Raw genomic sequence first — 27,114 nt, forward strand, 5'->3', positions numbered from 1 at the left:
AAAAGAGAAAAGAATATGATGAAACAGTAGTTAAAGTAGTGTCTAACAGTTTTCCAAAGTCAGCAAAACATGTCAAACCACAAATTCAGGAAGCCTCAATTAGCCCTCCCCACAATATAAACACAATTAAAAACCACACAGTCTTAGGCACAGGGCAGAAAATATGGTCAAAATCAGACAGAAAGAAAAATATACTGAAAACAACTGAAGGGAAAAACAGGCAAATTATAATCAATGAAGCAACAATTTAAAAAAGGATCAGCAAACTGGTCTGCAGACCAAATCTAGACCACCTCCTATTTCTACAGATAAACTTTTCTTGGAACACAGCCTCACTCATTCATGTATTATCTGTGACATCTTTTGTACTACACCAAAGGGTTGAAGAGTTGTGACCCAGAATCTAAAGCCTATTAGTATTTCCTTTATCTGATGCAGGCACCATTAAAAATGTCAAGGAAAGTTCTATTCATGGGTAATATGCTTACATTTTTCCCTCTGAGTATGAAAGGAGACAAACACACTTCTTTGGAACACTGCCCTACTTCTATTTTACATTGTCCTAGCCAGGAAGTCAAGCAGAAGCAATAAAAGGAATAAGGTTAGAAAAGTTCTATAGTTACCAATGCAGAAGTCATCAATAAAATCAATGATTACCCTTGTTGATTCAAAAGATCCAATTAATAGTCTAGTATTCCTAAAAAGGGACATTAGTAGTACTTAGCCTTTGTTGAAAAAATACATGTCATTGAAATATGAAGTTAAAATCAGAGAAACTTCAACATACATGAGCTTTATGATAAGGGTTGTTGTCTTTGATTCCTGGCAAGTACCTTCGCCTTCCCAAAATGGTCTGAACAAAGCCATCTCTTTTACAATTCTTCACTGTCTCTTTCATGAAATGATTAATCCCTAAGAAAGAAAATACAGAAATAACTAACAACCAAAGTCATCCTTCATTTCATTCATTGGTTTCAATAGACATAGTAAAACCTATCACATTTTTGAGTTCCTAGTACATTTAATCCGTGGCTTATTGTTTCAAACTAATGCTATCTAAGCCCCTAGCTCAAGTCCCAAACACAGTGACACAATAGCATATTCAGCAACTGTATTTTGCTATTCTGTATCTGTCCCTTTTATGGAAAGAAAAAAAAAGTATATTGTATTAAACAATCATTAGTAAGGTTAATGTTATTTGCTCCTAACAATGTCTGATGAAAACCTGACTTTAATTTAATCTAACATGGTCAGCTAGGTGGCAGAGAGGGGAATCAGCACTCAAGATCCTCACCTGTGTACCTGGACTTGAAGGAATCAATATAGCAAGCAGCATCTTCTTCTTTAATGCCCATCTGCTCTCCTAGAGATTTAGCTCCCATCCCATAAATGATTCCATAGCAAATCTGAAAAGGAGTCATCACACTTAGAAAGCAAATTAAAAGTCATAACTATATAAAATGCAATACAGAATTCATTAGGATTAAAATTTTTGTAAATCTTTAATTTCATGGTGGATCAAAGAAATGATGAGATCTGCTTTGATGGTTTAAATTCACAGAGGTTAATATCCACTGAACATCTGTACTGCATTTTGGCATCACTTTTTGAGGGGCTGGAATGAGTAAAGGAAGAGAGTAAGTGAACAGAAATTCCTGGAAATAAATACCTTCCTCAACTCACAGCCTCCTGAAATCCCACAAATTTAGAATTTGTCTGAGTTAAAAACAAATAAAAACTCCTGAGGAAATTTGGGAGAAGTGCAGGAGAATGGTCTAGGTGAGGCCACTAAAGAAACGCTGATGGATATTAACTGATAATAATTACTGCCTGGGTTCACTCCTACTTCCACCATTCACAAGACATAAATCTTGCACTAGCCATCTAACCTCTTTGTATTTTATTTCTTCATCCACAAAATGAAGATAGTGATACTCATGGATTGGTAAGCATTTCAGCAGTAAGTAACTGAAAGTGCAAATGTAAAATGAACACAGAAGGCCTTAGAGCTTGGGTATGCCTCTTAGCCAACAATCCTGCTCCCTGGAAAATGGGTCAGATGCCCCACAGGGCACTTGGTAAGAAGTGTCAGTGTTGATATAGGCTAGGAAGTGTGTAAGTGTGGCTTTGACCTTCTCAAGCAGGAGTAGGAATTTGCATGGATCCACTTCAAAGATACAAGTCAGCATGAAGGTTCACAGTCCTCAAAAAGCTAAAACGAAATCAGTCATTAATTGTAATCCACAGCTCAGCCAAATTTTCTCAAAAAATATTTGAGAGCACTTTCTATACAATGTATTTTAGCCCCTTGCTGTAGGCAAGTAAAAATGAAAATATGGAACTTGATATCAGGACATTTACTGACTAGAAAGAGATTTAAAATATAAACATACAACCATAAAATAAAAACATACAACCATAAACACAATGAAATACATCACTTTTAAATGAGCTTGTACTAAATACCAGGTGCTCTGACTAGCCATATTATGGTCTTAAATACACATGCCATTCTGACACAGAGTGGCCTCAGATCTTAGTCTATCTCATTCTTTCTATTATTTTTACAAAGGAAAGTGTAATGAATACCATGAGATGAGTACTGAATGAGGTTGGAAAGATGAAAAGACAGAAAAATGGTTCTTAAACTGAAAATAATTAAAATCACTTAAAATTTTTTGAACCACTAAATCCTTCCCATTTATATTAAACATGTCCACCAGGATCACCTGTTTTGCTTGTTGCCTCAGATCATCTCCAACAGACTGTGGGTCCATCATCTTCCATTCTGCTGCGATGCTCCTGAAAACATCAGCTCCAGTGTTTAATACATGAATGAGACGATAATCTTGAGATAAATGAGCCAAGATTCTCAGTTCAAGCTGAGAATAATCAGCAGCCAATATTAAGCCACCTGAAATAGAAATGATCTTTAAAAAGCTTGTACAAGACTCTTTTCGAGATGCTATATTTTGTCTTTGTTGTCTGATGTTCTGACTTCTAATTGGTGTACTCTACTGGTGATACTCTCATTTGAGTTTTTAATTTGGTTTATAATTTCCTTCATTTCCAGGATTTCTGTTTGTTTGTTTTTTTTGTATAACCTCTATACAAGTTCTCATTTAGAACTTTGAGTTCAATGTGTTCAAAAGTTTTTTCAGTATAATGCAATTTGGTTCTGTATATTAGATCATTTTTTTCTGTTTAGCTTTCAAGTATATGTAATATGTGTAAAGCTACCCTGACATCTGTCCCCTAAGCACAAAGCAGTGCTTTCCTCAGTGCTGCCATAGCACCTGGCACAAATAAAATGGCTCTTTCATGCCTCACTCACATGGCACTGGGTCCTTATGAATAGAAGACTTATATTTTCTTTTCATTCTATGGAAATATTTGCAGTTTCTGGTACATAAGAAGAATAGTTGTTGAATTAATTATTAATTAACTAATGGAGAAACTGTCTAATGAGTGAATATATTAAGTGGGCTGGAGAGAAATGTACTTTGCTTCAATAGTAGACATGTAATGAAAAACATCAAGTGGTCAATAAGTAAGGAAGAGTTATTAAAAGGATTAAGATAATTTACCTATGGAGTAGAAATGAATGGCTCATACATACATAGCGAAAATAAAAGCAGTATTGGGCTGGGATTGTGGCTCAGCGGTAGAGCTCTCACTTAGCATGGGGCACCACATAAAAATAAAGGCATTGTGTTGTGTCCATCTACAAAAAAAAAAAAAAGATTTTCTCTCTCTCTCTCTCTCTCTCCTTTAAAAAAATAAAATAAAATAAAAGCAGGGTAAAAAAAAAATTTTAAAATTTTGCTATCATAAAAGAATCACTGCCATATTAAAAAAAAAAGAGTTGCTACAGATCAAGAACAGACAAAATACAAGTAAACAGTTCACAGAAATAATCAAAACTAAAGAATTTTAAACATATTAAAGAATGTTTATCTTCATTCATAATAAGAGAAATTGAAACTAAATCTAGCAAAAACAAATTTTCTTCCCTTAAATTGCAAAAAAATGGAAGTTTGGACAATACACTCTGGCTATAGAGAAAGAAACACTGAGATGTTTCCAGGAAGTAAAATGCTGACCTTCTCATGATGACAATTTGACAATATCTATCAAAATTAAACAGGTCTGTGACTCACCAAACAAACCCAGACTGCTGCACAGATTACCCACACATGGAATAAACCAGCTCGTATTCAAATTTCTTTACTGATATGTACAATCTAATCTAATATAAAATTTTTATTGAAAAGCCCAGACAACAGTATAAATGGAATGCTAATTTTTGCAACAGGGGAAAAAAAAGATTACATATTCATATTTGCTTATATTTGCTAAAGAAATATTGGCAAGGTATTCAGGATACTCTTAGGTGCAGTTATTTCTATGAAATAATTATTCTGAGAGGTTAAGCAACAGGCACTGCCCCACTATTAGCACAGAGAAGGGAGAGACATGAGGTGGGCCTTACAACTGTCTCAGGTTTCTGAATGGAGACATTTCCCCTGATGTACTGAAGGACCTGGAGCTGAAATAAAGCACAATTCCTTCTGAGCTAAGGAAACAGACTAGAGTTTGGGCTTGTGAGGCACTAGAATTGGTGAGAATTCATAGAGAAAGGAACTATGCACAAAAAGAGCACCAGACGTGCATAAGAACGCCTTTGGATTTGGGGCCAAATATTAAACTGTGCTGGGAGAGTACCGGGAACCAGGAAAGAAGAATAATTATTCCTGAAGAAAGAACCTCCATAGCATAACGGTTGGCAAGAACTGCTTGGTTAAGACACACACTCTGGAATGAGAAATCCAAGCTCTGACCAGACTAGATGGAGAGACTTTCTGAACTACTTGAACACCAAGAAGAGACCCTAGAAAGATCACACCTCATTAACCAGGCTAACACAGCCCTTGAGTGCAGACTTGGAAAGTCTCAAAATGTTCAAGATTGAAAGTATATTGCTCGCCAGAACAAATGTATATCCTACTAGTGTAAACTACAAAATCCAAAGAGTTAACAAGGTAGAAACCATAATGTCCAGACACACCAAAAAATCAGAGACATATGGAGAACCAGGTAAAAGTAACTGAGCAGGAGAGAATTCAATCAATAGAAAAGTGACCCAGAAATCAGAGATAATGGAATTTTTAAAAGCTATCTAAAATGTATTCAGGAATTTAAAGAACATAATGATATAATAGTGAATTGCAATGAAGTTATAAAAACTACAAAAAGAACCAACTGAAAATTCTAAAGTGAAAAATACAATATCTGAAATGTAAAATTGACCAGAATGCTGTGACAATGATTAGACACTATAGAAGAAAAGATCAGTGAACATCAAACAGTCAATAGAAATTATCCCATTTAAGCACAGAGAAAAAAAAAATGGTGAACAGATCAAAATGAAAAGAAAAAAGGCTCATTTCAAATGCTGGAACTGGGGAAATCTTCCCAATGTGGCTACTAAAAATTTTCAAATTCTGATGTGCCTCACACTACACTCCTATTATGCAACAATGCTTTTAAATCCAGCCACACTCCTGTCCTTGAACTAAAAGAAGACACTCAGGACTGCATGTCTCCATAAGAAATCACCAATCAGCTCAAATAAAGAGCTCTAAAAACTCCATTGGTTAGGTCTGAACTTTGTGCGCCGGTAGATCATACTTAAAAAATGAAACTGAAAATTGCCGAGCAGGTTGTGTTATCACAGACCTCAAGTTCACCTATGGACCTCAAGTTTCTGACAGAATTGAAGATAAATTCAGAGGGTTCATCACACTCACCCAGGGTGGCCACCTTGCAAAACATCAAGAGTAAACATGCATGCTAAAAGCCGGGAGGACTCAGGAGTTCCACAGGACTTCCACATGTCTTAATGACAAATAGGTCAATGGCTAGAGACTGAGGTCAGGCAGCATAAGGACAACCTGGGGGTGACCCCATGCCACAGGAAGCAGCAGTGGGCAGAAAGGGAGAAGAAACATGGGAGCAAACAAGTCAGAGAGACCAAAACAATAAAATCTGTGCTCTTAGAAGTCAGAGGAGGAGAGAGAGTCAGGAAGCAGAGAGTTGATGAACAGGAACAAATGCTACAGGGAAGTGCAAGAGAATGAGGACTGGCAAAATCCACTGGATTCGGCAAAGAGTTTTCAGTGGCCTTAGAATCCATGATTTCAGCAGACAGCTGCCACTGAGCTACACCAAAGAAGTTGCACAGAGGGCAAATCATGAAGGCAATGATAAACGACAGCCATCAGCCTGGCAAAACCTGGGAAGATGAGCTCCACTGCAGAGAGGAATGACAAGGGGTCAATGTCCCTGAGTCCCAGGGACAGCTTCAATGATTTGAAAACGTTCCCACAGCAATGATCAGACAATGAGAAGCTCAAAATCCATTACCTGGAAAAGGGATGAAGGCATGGCGCATGCTCACCGCAAACGGCATCCCTCTGTCTGCAGCTTTCTTGCCCATCTGTGCCTGGTGTCCAGGGTTTGGGACGCAACTCTTCTTATTTTGTCCTCTGTGGTACAAACAACATCATCAACTGAACATGAAGCATCTCAAAAATATGAAAGGTCCAGTTTTTCAGTCCAGTTAATATTTTTGTTTAAGAAACTTAAAAACAACCCAACCTGAACTCACTTTTAAACTTAACAGGTTTTGGCAAATATTTGATTAACATTAAGTGTGATGTGTAACATTTCTACAAACAGTCCTTTCCACAAACCAATTCTGAGACAACTGACTCTAAATTAACTCAACAAATCTCTGACCATATCTCATAAACTATCAGTGCTGTTTCTTCCTATCATGTGCGTACAGGAGGGCAGGGGAGGTACTGCTGGCATTGCTAACCTCTTCCCTTCAGGATCTGAATTAAAAGTCAGATTAACTGCTGGTTGATTCAATTAATAGCCGGGGTTTTCAGACTCCCACTATCAAATAGCTTTTCTACAGACAAACTCAGGATTTAAAATGGTAGAACCTAGAAAAAATGGGTATGTCTAGAACTCAAAATTTAAACTCATTTCATTATTTTGTATAAGAGGCTATTTTTGCCATTCATACTCACAAAAGGGTATTGATACCAATACAGAGAAACAGAGCTTACCTGCCGGTGAGAAGCAGGCTTTTCCCTGGGGCCTGGGAAGGAGGACTTTCCTCTACTAGTGTTGGCATTTTGATCTCAAAATCCCTTGGCACGTTCTGGATATTTGGTTCTGTAAAAGTTATTCGTCCTAAAATCAAGCAGGAGAAAGACATAAAATTAGAAAAAAAAAATTAATCAGCCTTGCATTTCTGAATTATCCTTTAAAATGCATGCTCTATCAATGATAAACTAAATTTAGAACAAATGAAAATTTTCATCATTTTCGTGCATCTAACAATAAGTACAAAACCATTCCAAAATAAATGCCTGTGTTCTACATTCACTTAGCTCCCTGGAAAAGTGATCCCATGCAAACTGATAAACTGAACTATTCCTGTGCTAAAATGAGTGCCCAATGTCAGCACAACAGGTTAGCAGGCACATGAACGAGTCCGGGCAACTCAAATAGACCTTAGCAGGAATGAACATCGGAGTTGTCAAGCCAGGGTGCACAGGCCAGAGAGGAGGGTGGACAGCAGAAGAGCAGCTGGACCTTGGAGAACAATGTCACCACGGCAGGGCACTGTGCGCAGGAGCAGCATTGAGGGGCAACTGGACCTCACTTTCAGACACCTCCTGGCTGGTTTTCTCATCAGCACTATCATTCAAGAAAACATTAGTACTGACCTGGCTGGAGACTAGAATCAGGTGTTTCTAGTAAATAACTGTTTTTAAGTGATTATAAAGCCTTTATTCCCCCCCCCACACACAAATTTTAATAGTTTATTATTGATTGAACTTCTTTAAAACATATAAAAAGTATTTGGGCCATTAATTTTGTTCTTGCCATTAGCAACATTAAAATCCTCTATGATGAACTATTCCCTATAATGGGCTCTTCTAGTAGCTGCTGTTTCTTCTGATGAATTGGACATTTTGAATGCCTTAGACATCATTTTTCTGAATAAAAACCTAATTTTGTATTCTTTTTATTTAGCTTTTAGCACAAAATAAGTGTTTAATTAATGGTAGCTTGAAATATAATTATTATTATTAAATGTCCCCTTTTGTGTCACAAAGCTAGCAAATAGCAAAGGCAGGCATCCAAGGCTCTTTCCACCTCAGCACACTTTCTTCTTTTCTAGAATATAGTTCATATTTAGCATGCTGCCTTGGCCTATTAGTTGAATTAATAAGGTAACACTGGCAGACAAAAAAAGATTCTAAAAATAAATTATACAACATGCAAATAGCTTAGTGAAAGTGAATTCTAATCATGAAATAGTTTTGCCATGCTTAGGTAAGCTTACATTTCTAAAATATTATTATAAAATTATGCAACATTATTAAAATATATTATTTCTAAAATCAATAATAGAAAGAGAATTGACTACCTTCTGCTTTATGAGCAACAAATAAATGTAACATCTTTGAAAACCGTAGGGTGCTTTTGTTTTAGCACCAAGTATTTTATTTTACACAAATTTACAAAGCATTAGCAAGTGTTCCAAAGTGATATTTAAATACCAAAAGAAATTGCTAGAAAAGACCAAGAGGTTAGCTTAATAGACACAAAGGAAAAGAGAAAGTTGTTTAGAACAAAGAGTGTCTCTACTTTAAATAGTTTAGCAACTGTAAGAGATCATGTTGAGTGAAATAAGCCAGACACCAAAGACAAGTACCATATCATCATCTTCATCTTCTTCTCCTTCTCCTTCTCCCTCCTCCTCCTCCTCCTCCTCCTCCTCCTCTTCTTCTTCTTCTTCTTCTTCCTCTCTCTCTCTCTCTCTCTCTCTCTCTCTCTCTCTCTCTCTCTCTCTCTCTCGTGTGTGTGTGTGTGTGTGTGTGTGTGTGTGTTTAAAAGTCAATCTGAATGTATCATAGTGATTATCAGAGACTGGGAAGGGGAAAGGGTAGATAAGGGTCATAGTGTACATGTAGCCAAATATCATACTTAACCCATTAATGTGTATAATACATGCTAATCAAAAATAAAATTAACAAAAAGTGCTGATGGTAGGATTAGAGATGGTTTTTATTTTGTTGTATATAGGTTGTGCATGTTAAAACATACTGGACCAAATAAAAATGTGGCAATGTGAAAAAAAAATAACAGAGGAACTAATACCAAGCACTTTCCCAGAAGCATGTGCTAGTCTAAGCACTCAGCAGAATTAACCTACTTAATCCTCAGAATGACCAGTGAGGCAGGACTGTTCTGACTTTCTTTTCTATAGGAAAAAACTTAAGGCACTGAGGCAGGAAGCACCTGTCTAAAGATTCACAGCACCAGGATTCAAACTGTGATTTCTGATTCAGAGCCCACATTCCATATCACCAGTTGAAACTGCCGCCTCTATGAATGATTCGTTATTTTTAAAATATATATATGTATACATTATACATTTCTGTAAGTATGATATATATCATAACTAAAAACATTCATGAGCTTGTGTGAAATAAAGGCAGTCACAAACCTAATTTCAAATTTATTTTCCTTGAAAATATAGTAGGTTAATACTAAAATGACTTTAAGAAGTACATTTTAAAATATTATCAGACCCATTATTTAAATTTTTTTTTGAAAACCACATTATGTCTTGTATTAAGAGTATCTGAAGGGCTCTTAAAACTCAGTAAAAGAAAACAAAATCCAACTGAAAAAAAATATATATATACATATATATATAGGCAAAGGATTTGATCAGAAGAGATCTGAGGCTTTGGTTCTTACTTCTAAGCCTGCTCGGCTGGATCAGGCAACCCTGAGTCTAGAGCTGATCACGGACCTAAGATGGAAGCATTCGTGCCCCAGGAACATGAGGTTTGTCAGTCTGGCTCTTGGGCTCAGGAATAGTTTCTCGCTCTGGGCAAACCCAGAAATAATTTCCTCTGATTCTTTCGGGGGATTCTCTCCCTGGTTTCTGGCAGCTTCCTCACAGGCCTGTGCTGATCCTTGCTCAGCTAATAACCCAGAGGACCCATGCAAATCTCCAGAGCTAGCTGCTGTATAGCTCTGTCTTCTTCAGTACTCTGTCCTGTGAAGTCTGAACACCTGGGCCTCCCCTAGATATCTGTCACCATCAGCTCAACTCCAGGAAACCGGTGGACTGTGTCTGCAGTCACCTCACCTGCACTGTAACCCACAGTCAGAAAAGTGGGGGCAACCTGTGAACAAGTTTATAACTGTCCTTTCTTCCATTGCACATCATGTTTGGCAAGTAAAGTTTTGTATTGCCTAGAGAAAGAGTGCTTCTTTATCAGATTATATGCATACTTATTCTAGGAGGACATGAGACACCCAAAGGACTCTACAGCTTTCCTTCCCACTTCAGAAAGTAAGACACTTATACACAGATGCCCCAGAGGCCTACTGAGCTTCAGCTCTTTCCTTCTGTTTTATTAGAGCGTTATAGTTATACATGGAAGTTGGGTTCATCCCGACAAAATCATACATGCAAGGGATTCAGTTTCAGTTCCCACACTCCCCCTTTTCTCTCCTGTTCTCCCCACCTCCACCTCCACCCCCATTCTCTTTTCTCCTTCCTCAACTATAACGACTTTCTTTCGCTCATCTATTTATTTATCTTGGATTGGTTCTTTATACTTACACATAAAGGTGGATTTCCCTATGGTATATTTATAGACACACATAACATTATTTTTTAAGAATTCGTTCTGCATTTCCTTCCCTTTGCCATTCCTTCCACTCTGCCACTTGATCACCTTCTTCTGCACTACTGATCTTCCCTATATCCTATCCTCCCTCCTTTCCTTAATTTTAAAATAATTTCCACATGTGAGAGTAAACATTTGACCTTTGAGTGTCTGGGTCTGGCATATTTCACTCAGCATGATGTTCTCCATTTCCATCCATTTACCAGCAAATGCCATAGTTTCATTGTTCTTTATGGCTAAGCAGAACTCCATTGTGTATATAGACCACCGTTTCTTAATCCATTCATCTATTGACAGGCATCTGGGTGGATTCCATAATTTGGCTATTGTGCATTGGACTGCCATAAACATTGAGGTGCCCACATTGCTATAGTGTGCTGATTTTAGGGTTTTTTGGATAAGTACCAAGGCGTGGGATAGCTGGGTCATATGGTATTTCCATTCCTAGTTTTCTGAGGAATCTCCATGATGCTTGAAGGAAAGAATCTTAAGAGGCTCAGGAAAGGGCTGGCACTAAGGTAAGATAAGATCATTGATGCAAGTACTGAATTCCCATGTATACTCTTAGGGGAAACATCGTGTGTCAGACACCAGTTACTCTATATATATACTTGAAAGCAGGAAATGTATCTTAATAAAACTCATCTCAGTATCCAGGTGGTGTCTAGCTATGCTTTGCAGGAAGTATATGTTTTATAAATGATGTGGAACTTCATTGAATCCAATGATCAACACTTGAATTCCTAGATTGTCACAAGCAAATGTTATATATGAATTTGATTTCACTTCAAAATTGGAAATCATTTAACATTTCTCATCACCTGTAGCTGTGTGTGACTGTGATACAGGATAGATTCTTTCCATTCCAAGAAAAGGATTCAGACGCTTTTCCCGCTGCAGGGGAAAGACCACTTTGGTAATAGCATTAGTGATTCTTCTCCACTCTAATATCAAGCCTGGTAAAGGATGTAATGCCTTTAATTTATTTAAAACATCCTGCCAAAGAAATATAGCAAGGTAAGATTAAATTTTTATCCAAATTCCATAGCAAACAAGTTTCTCTTTTAGGTAAACAATACAGTATCAAAATTTAGTTTTGAAGGGCTTCGGATATAGCTCACTTTGTAGAGTGCTTGTCTCACATGCACAAGGCCCTGGGTTCAATCCCCAGCACCACAAAAAAAAAAAAAAAAAAAAAAAAAATTTAGTTTGACAAATCCTATATTTGCAATCAAAATCACTTCTAGGGTTGCTTTAGAAATCACAATAGTGGATTGGACACAGTGGCAAGTGCCTGTAATCCCTGAGTTTGGGAGGCTGAGGCAGGAAGATCACAAGTTCAAGACTAGCCTGGACAACTTTGCAAGACCCTGCCTCAAAATAAAAAAAAAAAAATAGAACTGCTCAATGGCAAAGCACCCCTGGGTCCAATCCTCAGTACTACTGAAAAAAAAAAAAAAAAAAAAAAGGGAAACATCACCATCTTGATAAAACTATGGTTAAGTACAGGTTATAAAATGCAAACATAGTAATGCTGAGCACTATCAATTCAGATAGCTTAAAAAAGTAAATTCAGACAGCTTAATAAAGTAAACCCACCCCACCCCCCACTAAGAAGTTACATCATCTCTTTTCTTTACACATTTCTTTTTCCTAATACCAGGATTCCTTACAAGATTGGAAGTATCCCAGTTGTCTTCCTTCTTGTCCTGATACTTACATGGTTTCCATATCAAGGAAATCAGGAGATATTTATTTTTAAAACTTTGGCATTTCCATGCAACATGGGACTTTCGATGAACCAAATAGAAACATGTGAGATGAAAGGACCATGAGACTAATCAAAAGTCATAGAGCACAGAGCTGCAGACACTTCCCAAATGCACACAAGTCACAGTTAGTGATGTAAGGGTCAAAAATTGTACAGAATGGCAACTTGGACATCTCTCCACTGCTTCTGTGGCTGCATTTTCTATCCTTATTTTTTCCATTGAAACTTCAGTAAAAATAAAAGTAAGCCCTTTCTCTCTTCTCTCCCACTAATGCATAGAGATTCCATGTATTGTCATTAACAAATTTCCTTTGAAAATAGCAGATTTGATTCTCAAAACAAATTCATAGAAACTTAAATTTTTCCCTGAAACTGGAAAAAAAATTAGTTTTCCTTCTTCTATACCATTCTCTATGTTCATATAACTATACAAGTTAAATTACATTGGAGCTCCCAGAGTAGTATAATAATAATTAAATTATGTCTGTAGATCTGAGTGCATAAACCTTCACTCTGTTTTAATGTTAGGAGAGACACAACTCACATTACAGTCCCAGTTTTTTATGCTGAAATTTCTCCACTGATTCTGTGGCTACTGAATCATAAAGTATTCGTTTATTTATATCTGGGTAAGTTAAAGTGCTGGTTTACATGGGATCTTGATTTCATCAGCATTATTTCAAGACACCAAAATGCTAAAAGTAGTTCAGATTCTGCTCTGTGACTGCCCCAAAGAGCACCTTACTAGTGCTGAATCTTCTCCCCAGCCTTGACTTGCGTCCACCGTCATGCCCCCTTCTGGTAGAACCCAAAGTTTTCTTGCTGCCTTGAATTTTCATTTCTCCATTTGGTGGCAACTTCAATTCCAAAAATAAAACCTGAAAGAAATTAATGCTTCTTTAGTCAAGAATCAAATTGCAAGTACTGTCATTCAGAAAATAGTTTTGCAAAGTTATTTGGAAAATAATCTCTACAGTTTAATATGGGTTAGGAGAACATTTCTTTGGACAATTTGGAATTATGAAAATTACCATCAGGTATGTTGTTCATACTCTAATTTTGGCACTTTCAAAAAATACTAACACAAGCTTTTTAAACAGGCACATGTATATGTTGTGCGAACAAATTAGTGAGACCCTGTCTCAAAGTAAAAAAAAAAAGAGAGGGCTAAGCATGTAGCTCAATAGTAGAGCAAATATGCTACTGCCTTTAAGACTTGAGGTTACTCTGAAGACTCTGAGCTCTCCTAAGTATCTTGTGCTGTGATAATCAGTGTGACTGCTCAGTCATTAACCAAAATAGAAAATCAACATGGGATCTTACACTGTCATTGTGAGATCAAAAAAGCAGAGGACACTATGGGGAAGGCTCTGAAAGCCATCTAGGCCCACCACTACAACACTGGATCCTGGAAGTCCCTAAAAGACGGCCAATACAATGTAGAAACGATGAAGGGAAGAGTAAGCACCCATGAAGAAACGGGGCCTATACAGAACAGGGATCCAGGCTCTGGGGCAGAGGAAAGTTCCAGGGTAAACCTAACCCTCACTAAGTCAAATTAGAGGGATTAAGATCCAGGCAATTCAGAGCATTATTTAGTATGTCTACTCTCACATATCTCGAAAGGATTTAATGAACTTTGGAATTTTTTTCAGCAATAATTCAAAAAATTGAAACCATCTGCATAAGTACAAGAATTTTTTTGGACAAGTTGGCACAAGAATGGAGGGAGAGATATGCCTGTGTTTCCCTAGGACAGAAGTGCTGATAGAAACCAAGAGCTGGTTCCTGTTCACAGTAGAGGCAATGATGGGGGACTTAGGAGTGAACGGCATTGAGGTTGACTATGAGTGTTGGTAACTAGTCACAGAATTGTGTTACACAGATATGGCTATAAGCATGCATAGGAATTGAGGTTGCAACATTGAACAAATACAGTTATAGGATGCTAGTTCAATTTTAATTACATAGGCTATAGTTTTACTCAAGTATTTTCTGTGTATGTGAAATTCATATTTTAAACTTGGCAGCTTATATTTTATCAGGAAATCCTAGTGCAGATATCAAAGGGTATAAAAATGACTGGATAGGAGAAAAAATCAAATAACTGAATACCAAAAAAAAAAAAAAATGGAGCATTACTCAAGTAACAATAAAGCAATAATCCCAGGAAGACTTATTGTGATAATAACATTAGAAATATATCACATTATGTATCTAAAAGTTCTTTATCTTAAGTGTCTTTCTTTGGTGAACCCTTCAAAATTAACTGTGAAAGCTTCTATACAAATTACCTCTCCAGGTAATTTCCATTTTAACATGAAGACCTGAGGAGCCAACAATAGCAAGGGCCTCCTGCTTTAGCCTGGAGTTTGGTCTAGACCTATGATGCACTTGCCTTTGTTCCTGCCCAACCTTGCTTATGCCCAAACCCAGAGATTTCATGTTTTCAATAAGTTCCCTGTGTAATATCTGCACAGTCAGCTAAGTATTCACTTGAGTATTTCTAAGCTAAAGAATTCAAAAGAAAACATAACACACACAAGGAAAAAAGGTATCACTGAATTCAATACAGATATACTACATTATTAAGAGAAACAAAGTTCCTTGTTTCCTTTAAAACATGTAACTCTGTGGTTTAAAAATGGGCACTTCAATTTCTATGTGATGATCACTCTTCCAAGTATTTTACATTTATCATTTATACCTTGAAACAACCTCCATTTTACTGATGAAGAAGAAACTGAGATGTAAAGAAGTGATGTAAGGGCTGGGGATGGGGCTCAGAGGTAGGGCACTTGCCTAGTGCGTGCGAGGCCCTGAGTTTGATCCTCAGCACCACATAAAAATAAATAAATAAAAACAAAGGTATTGTGTACAACTAAAATATATTTTAAAAAAAAAGAATTAATGTAAATGGAGGAGGCAGGACTCAAACCCCAGAGTCTGGCTTCCAAGCCTTGATCTTCATCAACATGCTACAGTACTGAATCATATCTACAAGATCCAGGAAGGTTCACACTACCAGTTGTGTTTGAAGCCCCTCAAGAACAACATGACCACCCTTAACAGTAAAAGACTGTGATGAGAGGAGAGAACAGAACACCAATCTTTGAAAATAAAACAAGTAAATTTTGTCAAAATTCATGTAAGTTGACAAAGATCCTAATTAGATTCAAAACAGAAAAGTCACAAAATCCCTTTTTTTATTTGCATTTCACAAAAATACCCAATTGTCTATTCTGAAGAAAGATGTGGGCGAGAGTTTTTGAAAAGACTAACTTCATAGAGCAACAGCTACTCTGTCACAGGACCACCACGACTGATCATCTGTTCAACATATATGTAGTGGGTGCCACCTGTGATCCAGGCAAATCTTGTCCTGGACCATGCCTGCTATGTTCTCTACTACTTTCCTGTTTCTTAAGTAAAATGTTAATTTGGTGCTGGAATATTCGATTCCCAGTGCATTCTGATTAGCTGTTTTATTTTACTGATCTTTAGTGTTCAGGTAAACAAATTTAGTAAATACACACAAACACCTCATTTTAACTCTAAAAATTATGTTCTAACCTCCCTGTTCCCATGATACTACCTCGGCAATGTCATCCGCACTGGTGAAGGAAAAGCTGTGGCCGACTAGTTGATAGGCCTGAGTCTCAATTGCATCCAGCTTGGCTTGCATGATATGTTTTTGACTTTCACATTCTGCAGTACTAAAGCCAATTCCATTGAGTTCCAGCAAAGCTAAGCAGTATTGAGAAGGCATTTCTACTTTACAGAAAATATCTGAAAGAAAAAAAAGATAAGAATTAAATGTTAATTCAGCCCAGGTGACTACAGCACTGCCTAAACTACATAGAATTGGTCTAGGACAATCCAGAGATGTTACCCAAGTTATCTCACATCCCAGTCTCCTCAGCAAGTTCTCAAAACAACTATTATCTTTGTGTATGCAGAGCACAACATCTGGAATAGTCTGAATTATAGGAGACTATATTTCTCCCAAGACAATAGCTCTGCTTCTACTCTTCACAGGAGTAAGGCAGTCAGCTTTGTTTGCTGAACTGACTACAAGGGATAATTCTCTACAGTTATTTGCAATATTTCTGGTCCCAACAGAATAAATGCTTGCACAAAGGACTAAATATAGATGTTTTATATTTTCCAATGCTCTTGTCAAATAGTAAAGAAATAAGTTTCTGAAATAAAAATCACCATCTTTCTATATGCAGACATTTCTCAACAGGGTAGACATTTTAAATCAGTTTTCCCAGTACATTTCTTGTAATATTAATTCTAAAGATGCCCTACAAAAAGGGTGGGAGTTTAGATACTGTATATTGTGAGTTTCTGCATCTATATACTATTGTTAGATATTCATGATGACTATTAATACATTAAGGGCTCTGAGAAGACTTGAAGAAAACAAATTCCAACTTGAAGTTACTTAACCATAAAACCCTTTATTTCATGTCATGCCTATTAATATCCTAAAATGTAAGTATTCATTGAATGCACTGTGGGAAATGCTGTCCTACATCATCAAGAAAAATCCATTCCGAAGACTTCAGCTTCTAAAACCCTGAGCAACCCTGGCCCACCCTGCCTAGCTCCACATGTAAACATTCTTTGACCTCTTGCTGGTTCTCAATCAGCAGAGAAGGATCTCCAGAGATACCCACAGTCACCACCAAAACAAGCAAACAAATGAGAGCTCTGGCCTCTAACAGTCGGCAGAAATTAGTGGGGAGTCAGAGCCTGGCTTTTTTGAGTTAGAACAGAAATTCATGTGATGTAGGATCAGTGAAATAAAGAACTTGGGTCAGAATAGGAACAGTCAGGGAAATGCCAAGTAATAGTGACAGGGAGCCAGGCTGGATCCACAGGCAGTAAGAAAGAACAGGGCTGTCATGGAGACGGAGTCCTACAGCAAAAAGATGTTAAAGGGCTACAGATCCTTGACACAGTGACAGGAGGAGGAACTGAGTCTGGGACTCCTGTTCTGCAACAAAACCTCAGGATAGGCTAATGTAGTTCTTGGATGTGTATAATTTGGCAAAAGTAAAACCTTTCTACAGGAAGGCTTCTCCCCAAGTTAGTCCTTAGGGTTCCACTGATGAAATCCTGTATGAACTCACAAAGAATATGGAATACACAAATTAGCAGAGAAGTTAGGAATGGGACTATTTGGGTTTAGATATGAGGTGTCCCACAAAAAAAAGCTCATGCCCAACAACACTGGAATGTTCAAAGGTGAAATAATTAGATCGTGAGAGCTGGAACCTAATCAGTGGGATCCACTTGGTGGATTAATAACAGAATGGATTACTGGGTGGTGACTGTAGGCAGATGGGGCATGGCTTGAGGAAATAAGACTGGGGTAGCACCCGTCAGGACTCTATCTTGTCTTCCTGGCTGCTCACTTCCTCTCTGCTTCCCAGCTGCCATGAGCTGCACAACTTTCCTCTGCCACCTCTCCACCATACCAATGGAGTTGACCCCCATGGAATGAACCTCTGAAACCATGAGCCAAAATAAACTTTTCTTTCTCCAAGTTGTTCTTGTCAATATTCTGGTCTCAATAACAAAACAACAAAAATGACTAAGACAGCGACTCAACAAATTTAGATCTCTAAGATTGCAGATGTATACTCCTCAGAATAGAGCACAGGTATGCATAAATCATTTACAAATCAAAGTGAATAGAAACCATGTAGAACAGTAGGAAAATAAAGTGCAAACACAACAATAACCACATCAAATAGAAACACATGAAAAATGTATTTAACATTTTTTTAGATACTTTTTTTTAAGTTGTAGTTGGACACAATACCTTTATTTTATTTATTTATTTTAATGTGGTGCTGAGGATTGAACCCAGTGCCTCACATGTGCTTAGGTGAGCACTCTACTGCTAAGCTACAACCCCAGCCCTGTATTTAACATTTTTACATGTAAAAATATTGAATTTTTTCACAAAAAGTAGAGATGTAAAAGAGAATTAGTAACAGCTTTATGCCAATAAATTTGAAAATCTAGAATATACAGATAAACTCTTATGGCTTAATAAAACACAATAAAAAATAATTCAATAATCCTCCAGTTAAAGAAATCAAAGTTGCAGCTAAATATCTTTACACAGAGAAATAGTTATAGGCAAATTTCACCAAACTTTCAAGGAACACATCATTCCAATAATATATAAACTCCTCCAGAATAAAAATAGGTTATATTTGCAACTCATTTCATGAAGCTAGAATAAATTTGTTATAAAAACTAAAAGATGACAAAAGAAAGAAAAGGTACCATCATTTACAACCAAGTAAATGGCAAAGTTGAGACAATATGAATGTGATCACCATTACATGTTGCTGTTTAGAGAGTGAACTTACACAATCATTCTGGAATACAGTTTAGTAGAATCTTGAATTGTTGATTATTTCTATTTTCATGACAAAGCAATCCCACACCCAAGAGAAATTCTTGCCCATATGTACCAGGAAAATGTACATGTGTAAGAATATTCATATAGAAATACTTATTATAGCAAAATGAAACTCAAAACAAACAAAACTGAAACAAATCCAAATGTTCATCATTAGGAAAATGGAGAAATTTGGGCACATTCATATAGTGACACACTACACAGCAGTAAAAATGAATAAACCACAGAAACGTACTATAATATGCATGAATCGTATAAACATGATGTGTCAATGTAGGTTCATCAACTCTAACAATGAGAGTACACTCATACATTGTTGGCAGGACTGCAAATTGGTAGAAACACTCTGGGAAAGTAGGATGAAGACTCCTCAGAAAATTAGGAATGGAATCATCACATGACTCAGCTATCCCACTACTTGGTATATATCCAAAGGAGTCAAATTCAGCATAGTACAGAGAAACAGCCACATCAATGTTTAGAGCAACACAATCCACAATAGCTAAAATAAGGAGCCAATCTAGGTGCAATTCAACAGGTGAATGGATAAAGAAAATGTATTAAATTTACACAATGGAGTATTACTCAGCCATAAAGAAGAATGACTTTATGACATTTGCAGGTAAGTGGATGGCTCTGGAGACTATCATGCTAACTGAAATGAGGCAATCCTGAAAAACCAAATGTCAAAGGTTCTCTCTGGTATGTGGAAGCTAACTCACAATAAGGCAGAGACTGGTGGGGGGAGAATAGAAATTCAGTGGATTAGACAAAGGGGATGAAGGGAAGGGGAGGGGGATAGGAAAAGGAAAAAAATAAGTGGAATGACTCTGACACAACTTTCCTATGTACATATATGAATAAAACACAGTAAATCTCACCATCATGTACATCCACAAGACTGGGGTCCTAATTAGAATGAGCTATATTCCATGCTTCTATAATTATATCAAAATAGACTCTACTATCATGTATAACTAAAAAGAACAAATAAAATAAAAACAAGAAACAATTGTTAATAGCTCTAAAAAGATAACAGCTCACTTTTAAAAATCTGTGAAAAGTGTCTTCCGAGCATGAATAAAAACCACTGGATAAAATTAAGACACACACACACACACACTCCCCAATCTGTAACAAAAAATCCAGGAAATTTTACCTTGAAGGTTTTCCTTCTGCAACAAAGAATTGAGTTGATTCATGGAACTGAAAGTGAGAATGGACTCTACAGACGCTCTGTACCGCCCAGAATGCTCAGTGTTGACATTCAGCCCCAGGCTTTGAATTCCTTGGCCTGTCTCCAATCCTTCTAGGAGTGGGAGCTCATGAGGAAGAAAACTGGTAACTATGCTATGAAGAGTTGGTTCCTTTGAATCTGGATCTAGTAGCCAGCATGCCACCTAAATGGGACAGAGATCAGAATGTTTTTCTGATTTTTTTCAAAGACTTTTCTGCACCCTTAAAATTAAAGGGGAAATAGATAATCCATTTATAATTTCCCTTATTATTACTTATTTAGTGGTCTTCCTGGGAAAGGAGAAGAAAAGCATAAACTGCAACAGGTCTCATTTTTGGTACCAATAACACCAGCGGCCTTCAAATAAGAAAACGTTATATACCTTTCCCATCACAACAACACTCCTGAGTGTCTCATTCTGAAGCAGGTTTGAAAACCAAGTGCCTCTCAGCCAACTGAAACAGTGTGTCTGAGAATAAAAATAGAGGCTTCTCCACCAAAGCTGAAGTGAACTAATTTACTATAATAAAAATAAGTATGTATGGTTTGGGGTTTACTTAGTTCTTTCAACATCAGAGTGAGGCATATATGTTTTACCATTAAAAGTTTATACCCAGGACTGGGGCTGGGGCTCGGGGTGGAGCACTCGCCTAGCATGTTCGAGACCCTGGGTTCAATCCTCAGCACCACATAAAAATAAATAAGTAAAATAAAGGTATGTGTCTAGCTACAACTAAAAAATAAATTTTTTTAATAAAAGTTCATACCCAGAGTTTTAGAATGCCTTTATATTTTCCCTTCATCATGGGAGTCTGTCACCAGGCCCAACCAACTGGTCGGCTTCCCCATGAAATTAGGAGAATTGCAGTTTCTAACAGTAGATCCAGGAGATCCAGAACTGGATATAGAAAAAGGAAATCTAAACACTGTCAATACTTCTGAAATTTACTATATGACTCAGTTACTTATTTTGTAAGTTAAGAATAAAGTTTTTTAGAGGAATAATGAATGAAAGAAACTAATGTAAAAATTGGCTAAGGTTTCTTATACAAATGAAATTTTAAAAATTAATAGTTTATCTGCTTATATCAAGTGTTGTCATTAACCATGGAGTTTTACTCAGGCATCTGCTGGTATATGGATGGAACTGGATAAAATCATGCTAGGTGAAATAAACCAGACTCAGAAAACCAAGGGTCAAATGCTTTTTCTCATCTGTGAAAACTAGAGCTAAAGGGAAAGAAAGCAGTTGGGGAGGGGTCAGATATCATAAAGACACAAGGAAGATCAGTGGGGTGGAAGGAGGATGAGAAAGAGGGAGGAAGGTAGGGAAAGGGGAAGATAACTAAATAAATTTAACAGAATCATGTCATATTCATATATAAAGGTACCAAAGGAAATTTCACCTTTGTGTATATGTAGGATAGAATAATAGAAGAGTAAGAATGGGGGGGAAGTGGGAGGGAAGGAAAAGGGGGAGGTAATGGGGATTGAAATCAAATACCTTGCATGTATGATTTTGTCAAAATGAACCCAAATACTATGTATGATTCTCTAATTTTAAAAAGTGATCAATAAAACCGATTATGAAATATTTCAAGTAGTTTATAAAGAAGGTGCTATATAAATCTAGGATATTTTTAATGAGAGGCTCACATAACCCATATTCTTGTTTTGGATTGTAGCACATCAAAATCAAGTGACAATCTTTAAATCTGCCCCAAAAAAGGCGGGGGGGGGGGGGGAGAACACCCTAAAAAACTAGGGTTGGAGACATAGCTTAGTGGCAGAGCAATCACAGAGTATGTGCAAGGCCCTAGGTTCCCAACATCACATGAAAAAAAAAAAAAACCTTAAGAAACTAAAACTCATTCTATTTTCATTAACTATTTTAGTGATAACTGTCAAATAGTATATTCTCGACTCTAGTGATAACTGTCAAATAGTATATTCTCGACTCTAAATTAACACTGCATGCATCAATAGATGGGGAAGGATGTATCTTTAAAGATATTATAAATAAATGTGTTCTAAAAGTGTACTTTACTGCTCAGTGTGTATTACAATGGCATATGTGACTCCTGATAACTTAGGATCATCATTTTGAAGAATATGTCACACTCTGCTATTACAAAGGAACACACTCAGAGACTACTAATGTGACTTGCCTCTATATCCTCTTTTTTGGCATCTTTTATTCATGGACTTTTCCTATTTTCTGCCTCTGCCCTCATGAATATTTGAAAAATCCTGATTTTATATACTGAATTCTAATAGTTTTAACAATTTTATTTTCATTTAACTTACCATAGAACAAAAACTTACAACTTAAGACCAAAATTAATTTTTTTAAAAAAAGCTCTAAGCAAAATCATCAATTTTATGGTTTAGGATTTGTGACATCTATGTTTTTCTCTTCACACAGACATTTCTATTATGGTATTGTATTATATGTGCATGAGATTAGTGGATAGAGAAATGACTTCTCTAAAAGATTTACACTGAATTACTGAAGCTAAATAAATACCATGCCACTTAAGAATTAACTCTAAACACTAACAGTGTTTAAGTGCAAAAATATTAAATATAACATAGAACCTTAGGGTCTTCATAACTCTGTTCCAGAGAGATGCCACATGACCGAAGAAGAATCTTATAGATCTGGATGAAATCATAGATGATGACAGAACATTCCTTATCAGACTCCTTCTGCAAGCATGACTGAAGATGCCACATCCTGTCTTTCACAGTCAGGCCTGGATCCAGAGAAGGTGGTACCAAACTGGCACTAATCTCTAGAGGGGAAAAAGAAAGTCTTTGTGCAAAAATTACATAAATTCATTTGAAGCCATAATCTCTAGTGGAAAGACTGAAGACTCAGAAGCCTAAGGATATGGTTCCAAGTAATCACAAATTTGGCATGACCTTATATGTAGATGAAGTGCTTTATAATGTAAAATTATGGTTTGGGTTAGAAGATTTATAATGCTCTGCTTAACTATATGGGACAAATTTCTAAATATCAGGACTTCTAAAATAGCTGGACATGGTGGCAGTGCTCTAGAGGTATTCTCTAATCCCAGCTATTCAAGTGGCTGAGGCAAGAGAATCACAAGTCCATGGTCAGCATGGGCAACTCAGGAAGACTTCCACCTTAAGATTAAGAAAATAAAAAGGGCTGGGAATGTAGCTCAGTGCTACAGAGCACCTCTGGGTTTAATCCCTAGTACAAAAACAAACAAAAAAACTTAAAAAATCAAGTTAACATTTTTTCAGGAGTTAAAAATAGGTATTTTGAAATGAGTTTAAAGGGAGATATATAATATAATGTCATGTCAAAAATAAAAGAACTTCAAATAACAAGTTGTTTTCCTGTAAAACAACTGAAAATATTTCATGCTTATTGAGGAAAAAATACTATCTGATGTTCCATTCCTTGTGACTAAAACATTCGGGGTCACTCCAGGGAAACTGGGCCATGCGAAATAACCACATAAGAGACAGAGACACCTTTTTCTTTGGGGTGCTGTGACAGCTCCTCTGACCTTAAGGGTCCACATAAAGAGAGAGCGAGCAAGCACGTGCTGACCCCTTTTATTGAGGAGAAGCCATTCAAATGAGGCAAGGGGTCAGGTTCCAAGGGGCTGAGTCTAGTTTATGGTGTCTGCTGTCAGCAGGTTGACTGACACCTAGGAAGGCCACACCCAAGGGCAGAGTTAGAGAAGGGGACACACAAAGGGGGTTTCTATGGAACATTCTATCCCAAACAGGGCAAGGGGTAATATCACAAAGGAACAGGAGAACGTAGCTTGACCCATGGGGCTGCAGGAAGGCACGCCTACACATGAAGACATACTTGGCTGCATTTTTTACTACTCTCAAGATGGGGGCTACCGTCTTCCGCTACTTAAAAGCGGCCAGATCATGGGGAGTGACCAACAGTGCCTCCACTGATCAGGAGAGGAAAACGCTGGTCACATGACGTGAGGGCCTCCCGCAATCTGACATCCTTATTAGTTTTGCTTCTCGCCAAAACCAACCAAACAGCTGATTATCCAAAACCCTTATCAGATCACAAAGAATTTTTCTAGATCCTATTCCTTCCATTTCGAAGTCCCTCCTAAAAGCTGTGTGATTCAACACTATCAAGTATATCTGTGTAGCTCAACATTGCCTCTGGACAAGCTCCAGACCCCGACAATGCACAGAGAAACACTAAGCAACTGCTATGGTCCAGCCTTAACAGCCTCAGAAAAACAGATAGGGGACTACCAGGGCAATGCTTCTTGTGGTCGCTGGGTGTACGTCAGTGATAGAGCACTTGCCTACCAGGTAGAAGTCCTGGGTTTAAGCCCAGCACTGTAGGAGGTAAAAATCCTTCGAGTTAATGAATGCAATTCTGTACACACTAGTTATTCTCTAAATAAGGAGGGGTAAGACAAGATAATACAAATGGAAGAAATGATTTACAGTAGAAGGGGTAGAGAGAGAAAAGGGGAGGGGAGGGGAGGGGGGATAGTAGAGAATAGGACAGACAGCAGAATACATCAGACACTAGAAAGGCAATATGTCAATCAATGGAAGGGTAACTGATGTGATACAGCAATCTGTATACGGGGTAAAAGTGGGAGTTCATAACCCACTTGAATCAAACAGTGTAATATGATGTATTAAGAACTATGTAATGTTTTGAACGACCAATAATAAAATTTTAAAAATAAATAAATAAATAAACGTTTTTTTTAATCCTAAAAGGAAATCCTAGGTAATGTCAGGAAATTATTCTCAACAAAAGATCACTACACTAACAGATATTTCATTAATTATATGGTGAGTGAGTCAAATACTGATTACTTACCAGAATGCTGTTGTTCCTTCTGCAATGAGACATAATAGGCATCCCTTCCACCCCAGCATACTGCCAGTCCAACCACCAGGATGTCATCAGAGCCCTGAAGGGGAAATCCATCCTCTCTAATAGGTGTTTCCTGAAGTGAGCTAACTAAGTAAATCAAATATGAAATAGTCAAAAAAAAATCTCTAACATTAAAGACATTAAATAAATTGTTAAAACAATAACAATAAATACTATATTATGGGCAAAATCTGCAGCTCCTAAAATGTGCATTACGTAGTTAGTCATTTTTAGGTGTTATGAAAGATCTTTCTAGGCTTCCCATCAATTAAGATACTTGTTGCCATATTAATATTAAAATTAGTATTAATATTAAAATATCCTAAACATTTCTTAAGATAGACTATAATCATGATTAAAGGCATTTCAACTAAAAAAATAAACTACATTTCAAATTTCTATAACTTATACACTGTAAAAACTTTAGAGCAAATCCACCAATCCTTTTTTTTATTAGTTGTTCAAAACATTACATAGCTCTTGACATATCATATTTCATACATTTGATTCAAGTGGGTTATGAACTCCCATTTTTACCCCGTATACAGACTGCAGAATCACATCAGTTACACATCCACGTTTTTACATACTGCCATACTAGTGTCTGTTGTATTCTGCTGCCCTTCCTATCCTCTACTATCCCCCCTCCCCTCCCCTCCCCTCCCATCTTCTCTCTCTACCCCATCTACTGTATTTCATTTCTCTCCCTTGTTTTTTTTTTTCCCTTTCCCCTCATTTCCTCTTATATGTAATTTTGTATAATGATGAAGGTCTCCTTCCATTTCCATGCAATTTCCCTTCTCTCTCCCTTTCCCTCCCACCTCTCATCCCTGTTTAATGGTAATCTTCTTCTCATGCTCTTCCTCCCTACTCTGTTCTTAGTTGCTCTCCTTATATCAAAGAAGACATTTGGCATTTGTTTTTTAGGGCAAATCCACCAATTCTAACAATTAAAAAACTGCAATAAGAGACTTACTCCTTAGTGAAGAATTAAGTACAATTTTTTAAATCTAGAGTCAACACCATTTTCTAAAAATGTATATCCTCCATTTACAAAAAGCAAAAACCAACCCATTTTATTTACAACTATATCCCCAATAACTAGAAAATTAACTGAATAACTAGAAAACTGGCACAAGGAATTCAATACATATTTATTAAATTTAAGTAAGCATGTATAGTCTTCTAGCATAGAGCCTGACACAGAAAATGTGTTCAATTTTGTGCTTGATAGATAAAAAATGAAAAGTGGAATTCAATATGAAAAGTATATCAAACTTGTCATTAGCACATGTGTTCTACAAACTGAAGATCAGACAAATACTCAAAATTTTACGAACAAATTCATCCATACATACAAATTCAAGAACTCTAATCAAACCCGATTTCCCACAACAGGTTGACAAGCTAACTACAGCTATTCCCCACGATCCTGAACCCAAGGTTCATGCACTAAGACAAAAATACACATGGCATTATTTGATCAAAAGGTTTAACTCTCTGGAAATCTGGGAGAGTTCTGTGAGGCTTTGAAATAAAGACTTTGGTATGGAATTCATGACTAACACTGGAGATACAAGTTCTACTTGAGACAGAGTTTAGAAAATGTATCTAATGCATATTGTGAAAAACATAATACCCATTGGTTACATCCCTTTGTGGTTATATAAGTAAACAGATACTATGATTTAATAGTAAATAATTAATAAGTACTGATGATTAATTAAAAATCATGATGTTATAACATTTAAATGCTATAAATATCTGATATTAAAAATATATATTGTCTTAATTTTTATGAATTTATATCCTAATGAATATAGTACATAATGAATACATCTCCTACTGTAGGGAAACTGGAGGGAAACTATTAGTAATTTACCTGGGCCAAATTAAAAAAAAAAAAGCTGTTTTACATGTAAGTCCTAATAGGAGATAAACTAAATT

The 27,114-nt window shown here is 36.7% G+C and overlaps 1 protein-coding gene across 3 annotated transcripts in view; it reads right to left on the reverse strand.

Annotated features, from left to right (window-relative positions):
* Positions 1-27,114, reverse strand: part of Polq (DNA polymerase theta) — a 102,744-nt gene that overhangs the window by 4,123 nt on the left and 71,507 nt on the right. For 2 of the 3 annotated variants that reach the window (XM_077794744.1, XM_077794741.1), the window contains 11 exons: positions 25,111-25,254; positions 22,851-23,047; positions 20,175-20,415; positions 16,163-16,356; positions 13,308-13,445; positions 11,618-11,792; positions 7,144-7,266; positions 6,427-6,546; positions 2,730-2,914; positions 1,295-1,406; positions 788-912 (listed from right to left, as the gene is read on the reverse strand). In XM_077794744.1, coding sequence (XP_077650870.1) covers positions 788-912; positions 1,295-1,406; positions 2,730-2,914; positions 6,427-6,546; positions 7,144-7,266; positions 11,618-11,792; positions 13,308-13,445; positions 16,163-16,356; positions 20,175-20,415; positions 22,851-23,047; positions 25,111-25,254 — 1,754 coding nt within the window. Of the gene's footprint in view, positions 1-787; positions 913-1,294; positions 1,407-2,729; positions 2,915-6,426; positions 6,549-7,139; positions 7,267-11,617; positions 11,793-13,307; positions 13,446-16,162; positions 16,357-20,174; positions 20,416-22,850; positions 23,048-25,110; positions 25,255-27,114 lie in introns of all 3 variants that reach the window. The other variant, XM_077794735.1, reaches the window with a different exon arrangement.

Source organism: Urocitellus parryii, chromosome 2 (assembly GCF_045843805.1).
Source record: "Urocitellus parryii isolate mUroPar1 chromosome 2, mUroPar1.hap1, whole genome shotgun sequence".
NCBI lineage: Eukaryota > Metazoa > Chordata > Mammalia > Rodentia > Sciuridae > Urocitellus > Urocitellus parryii.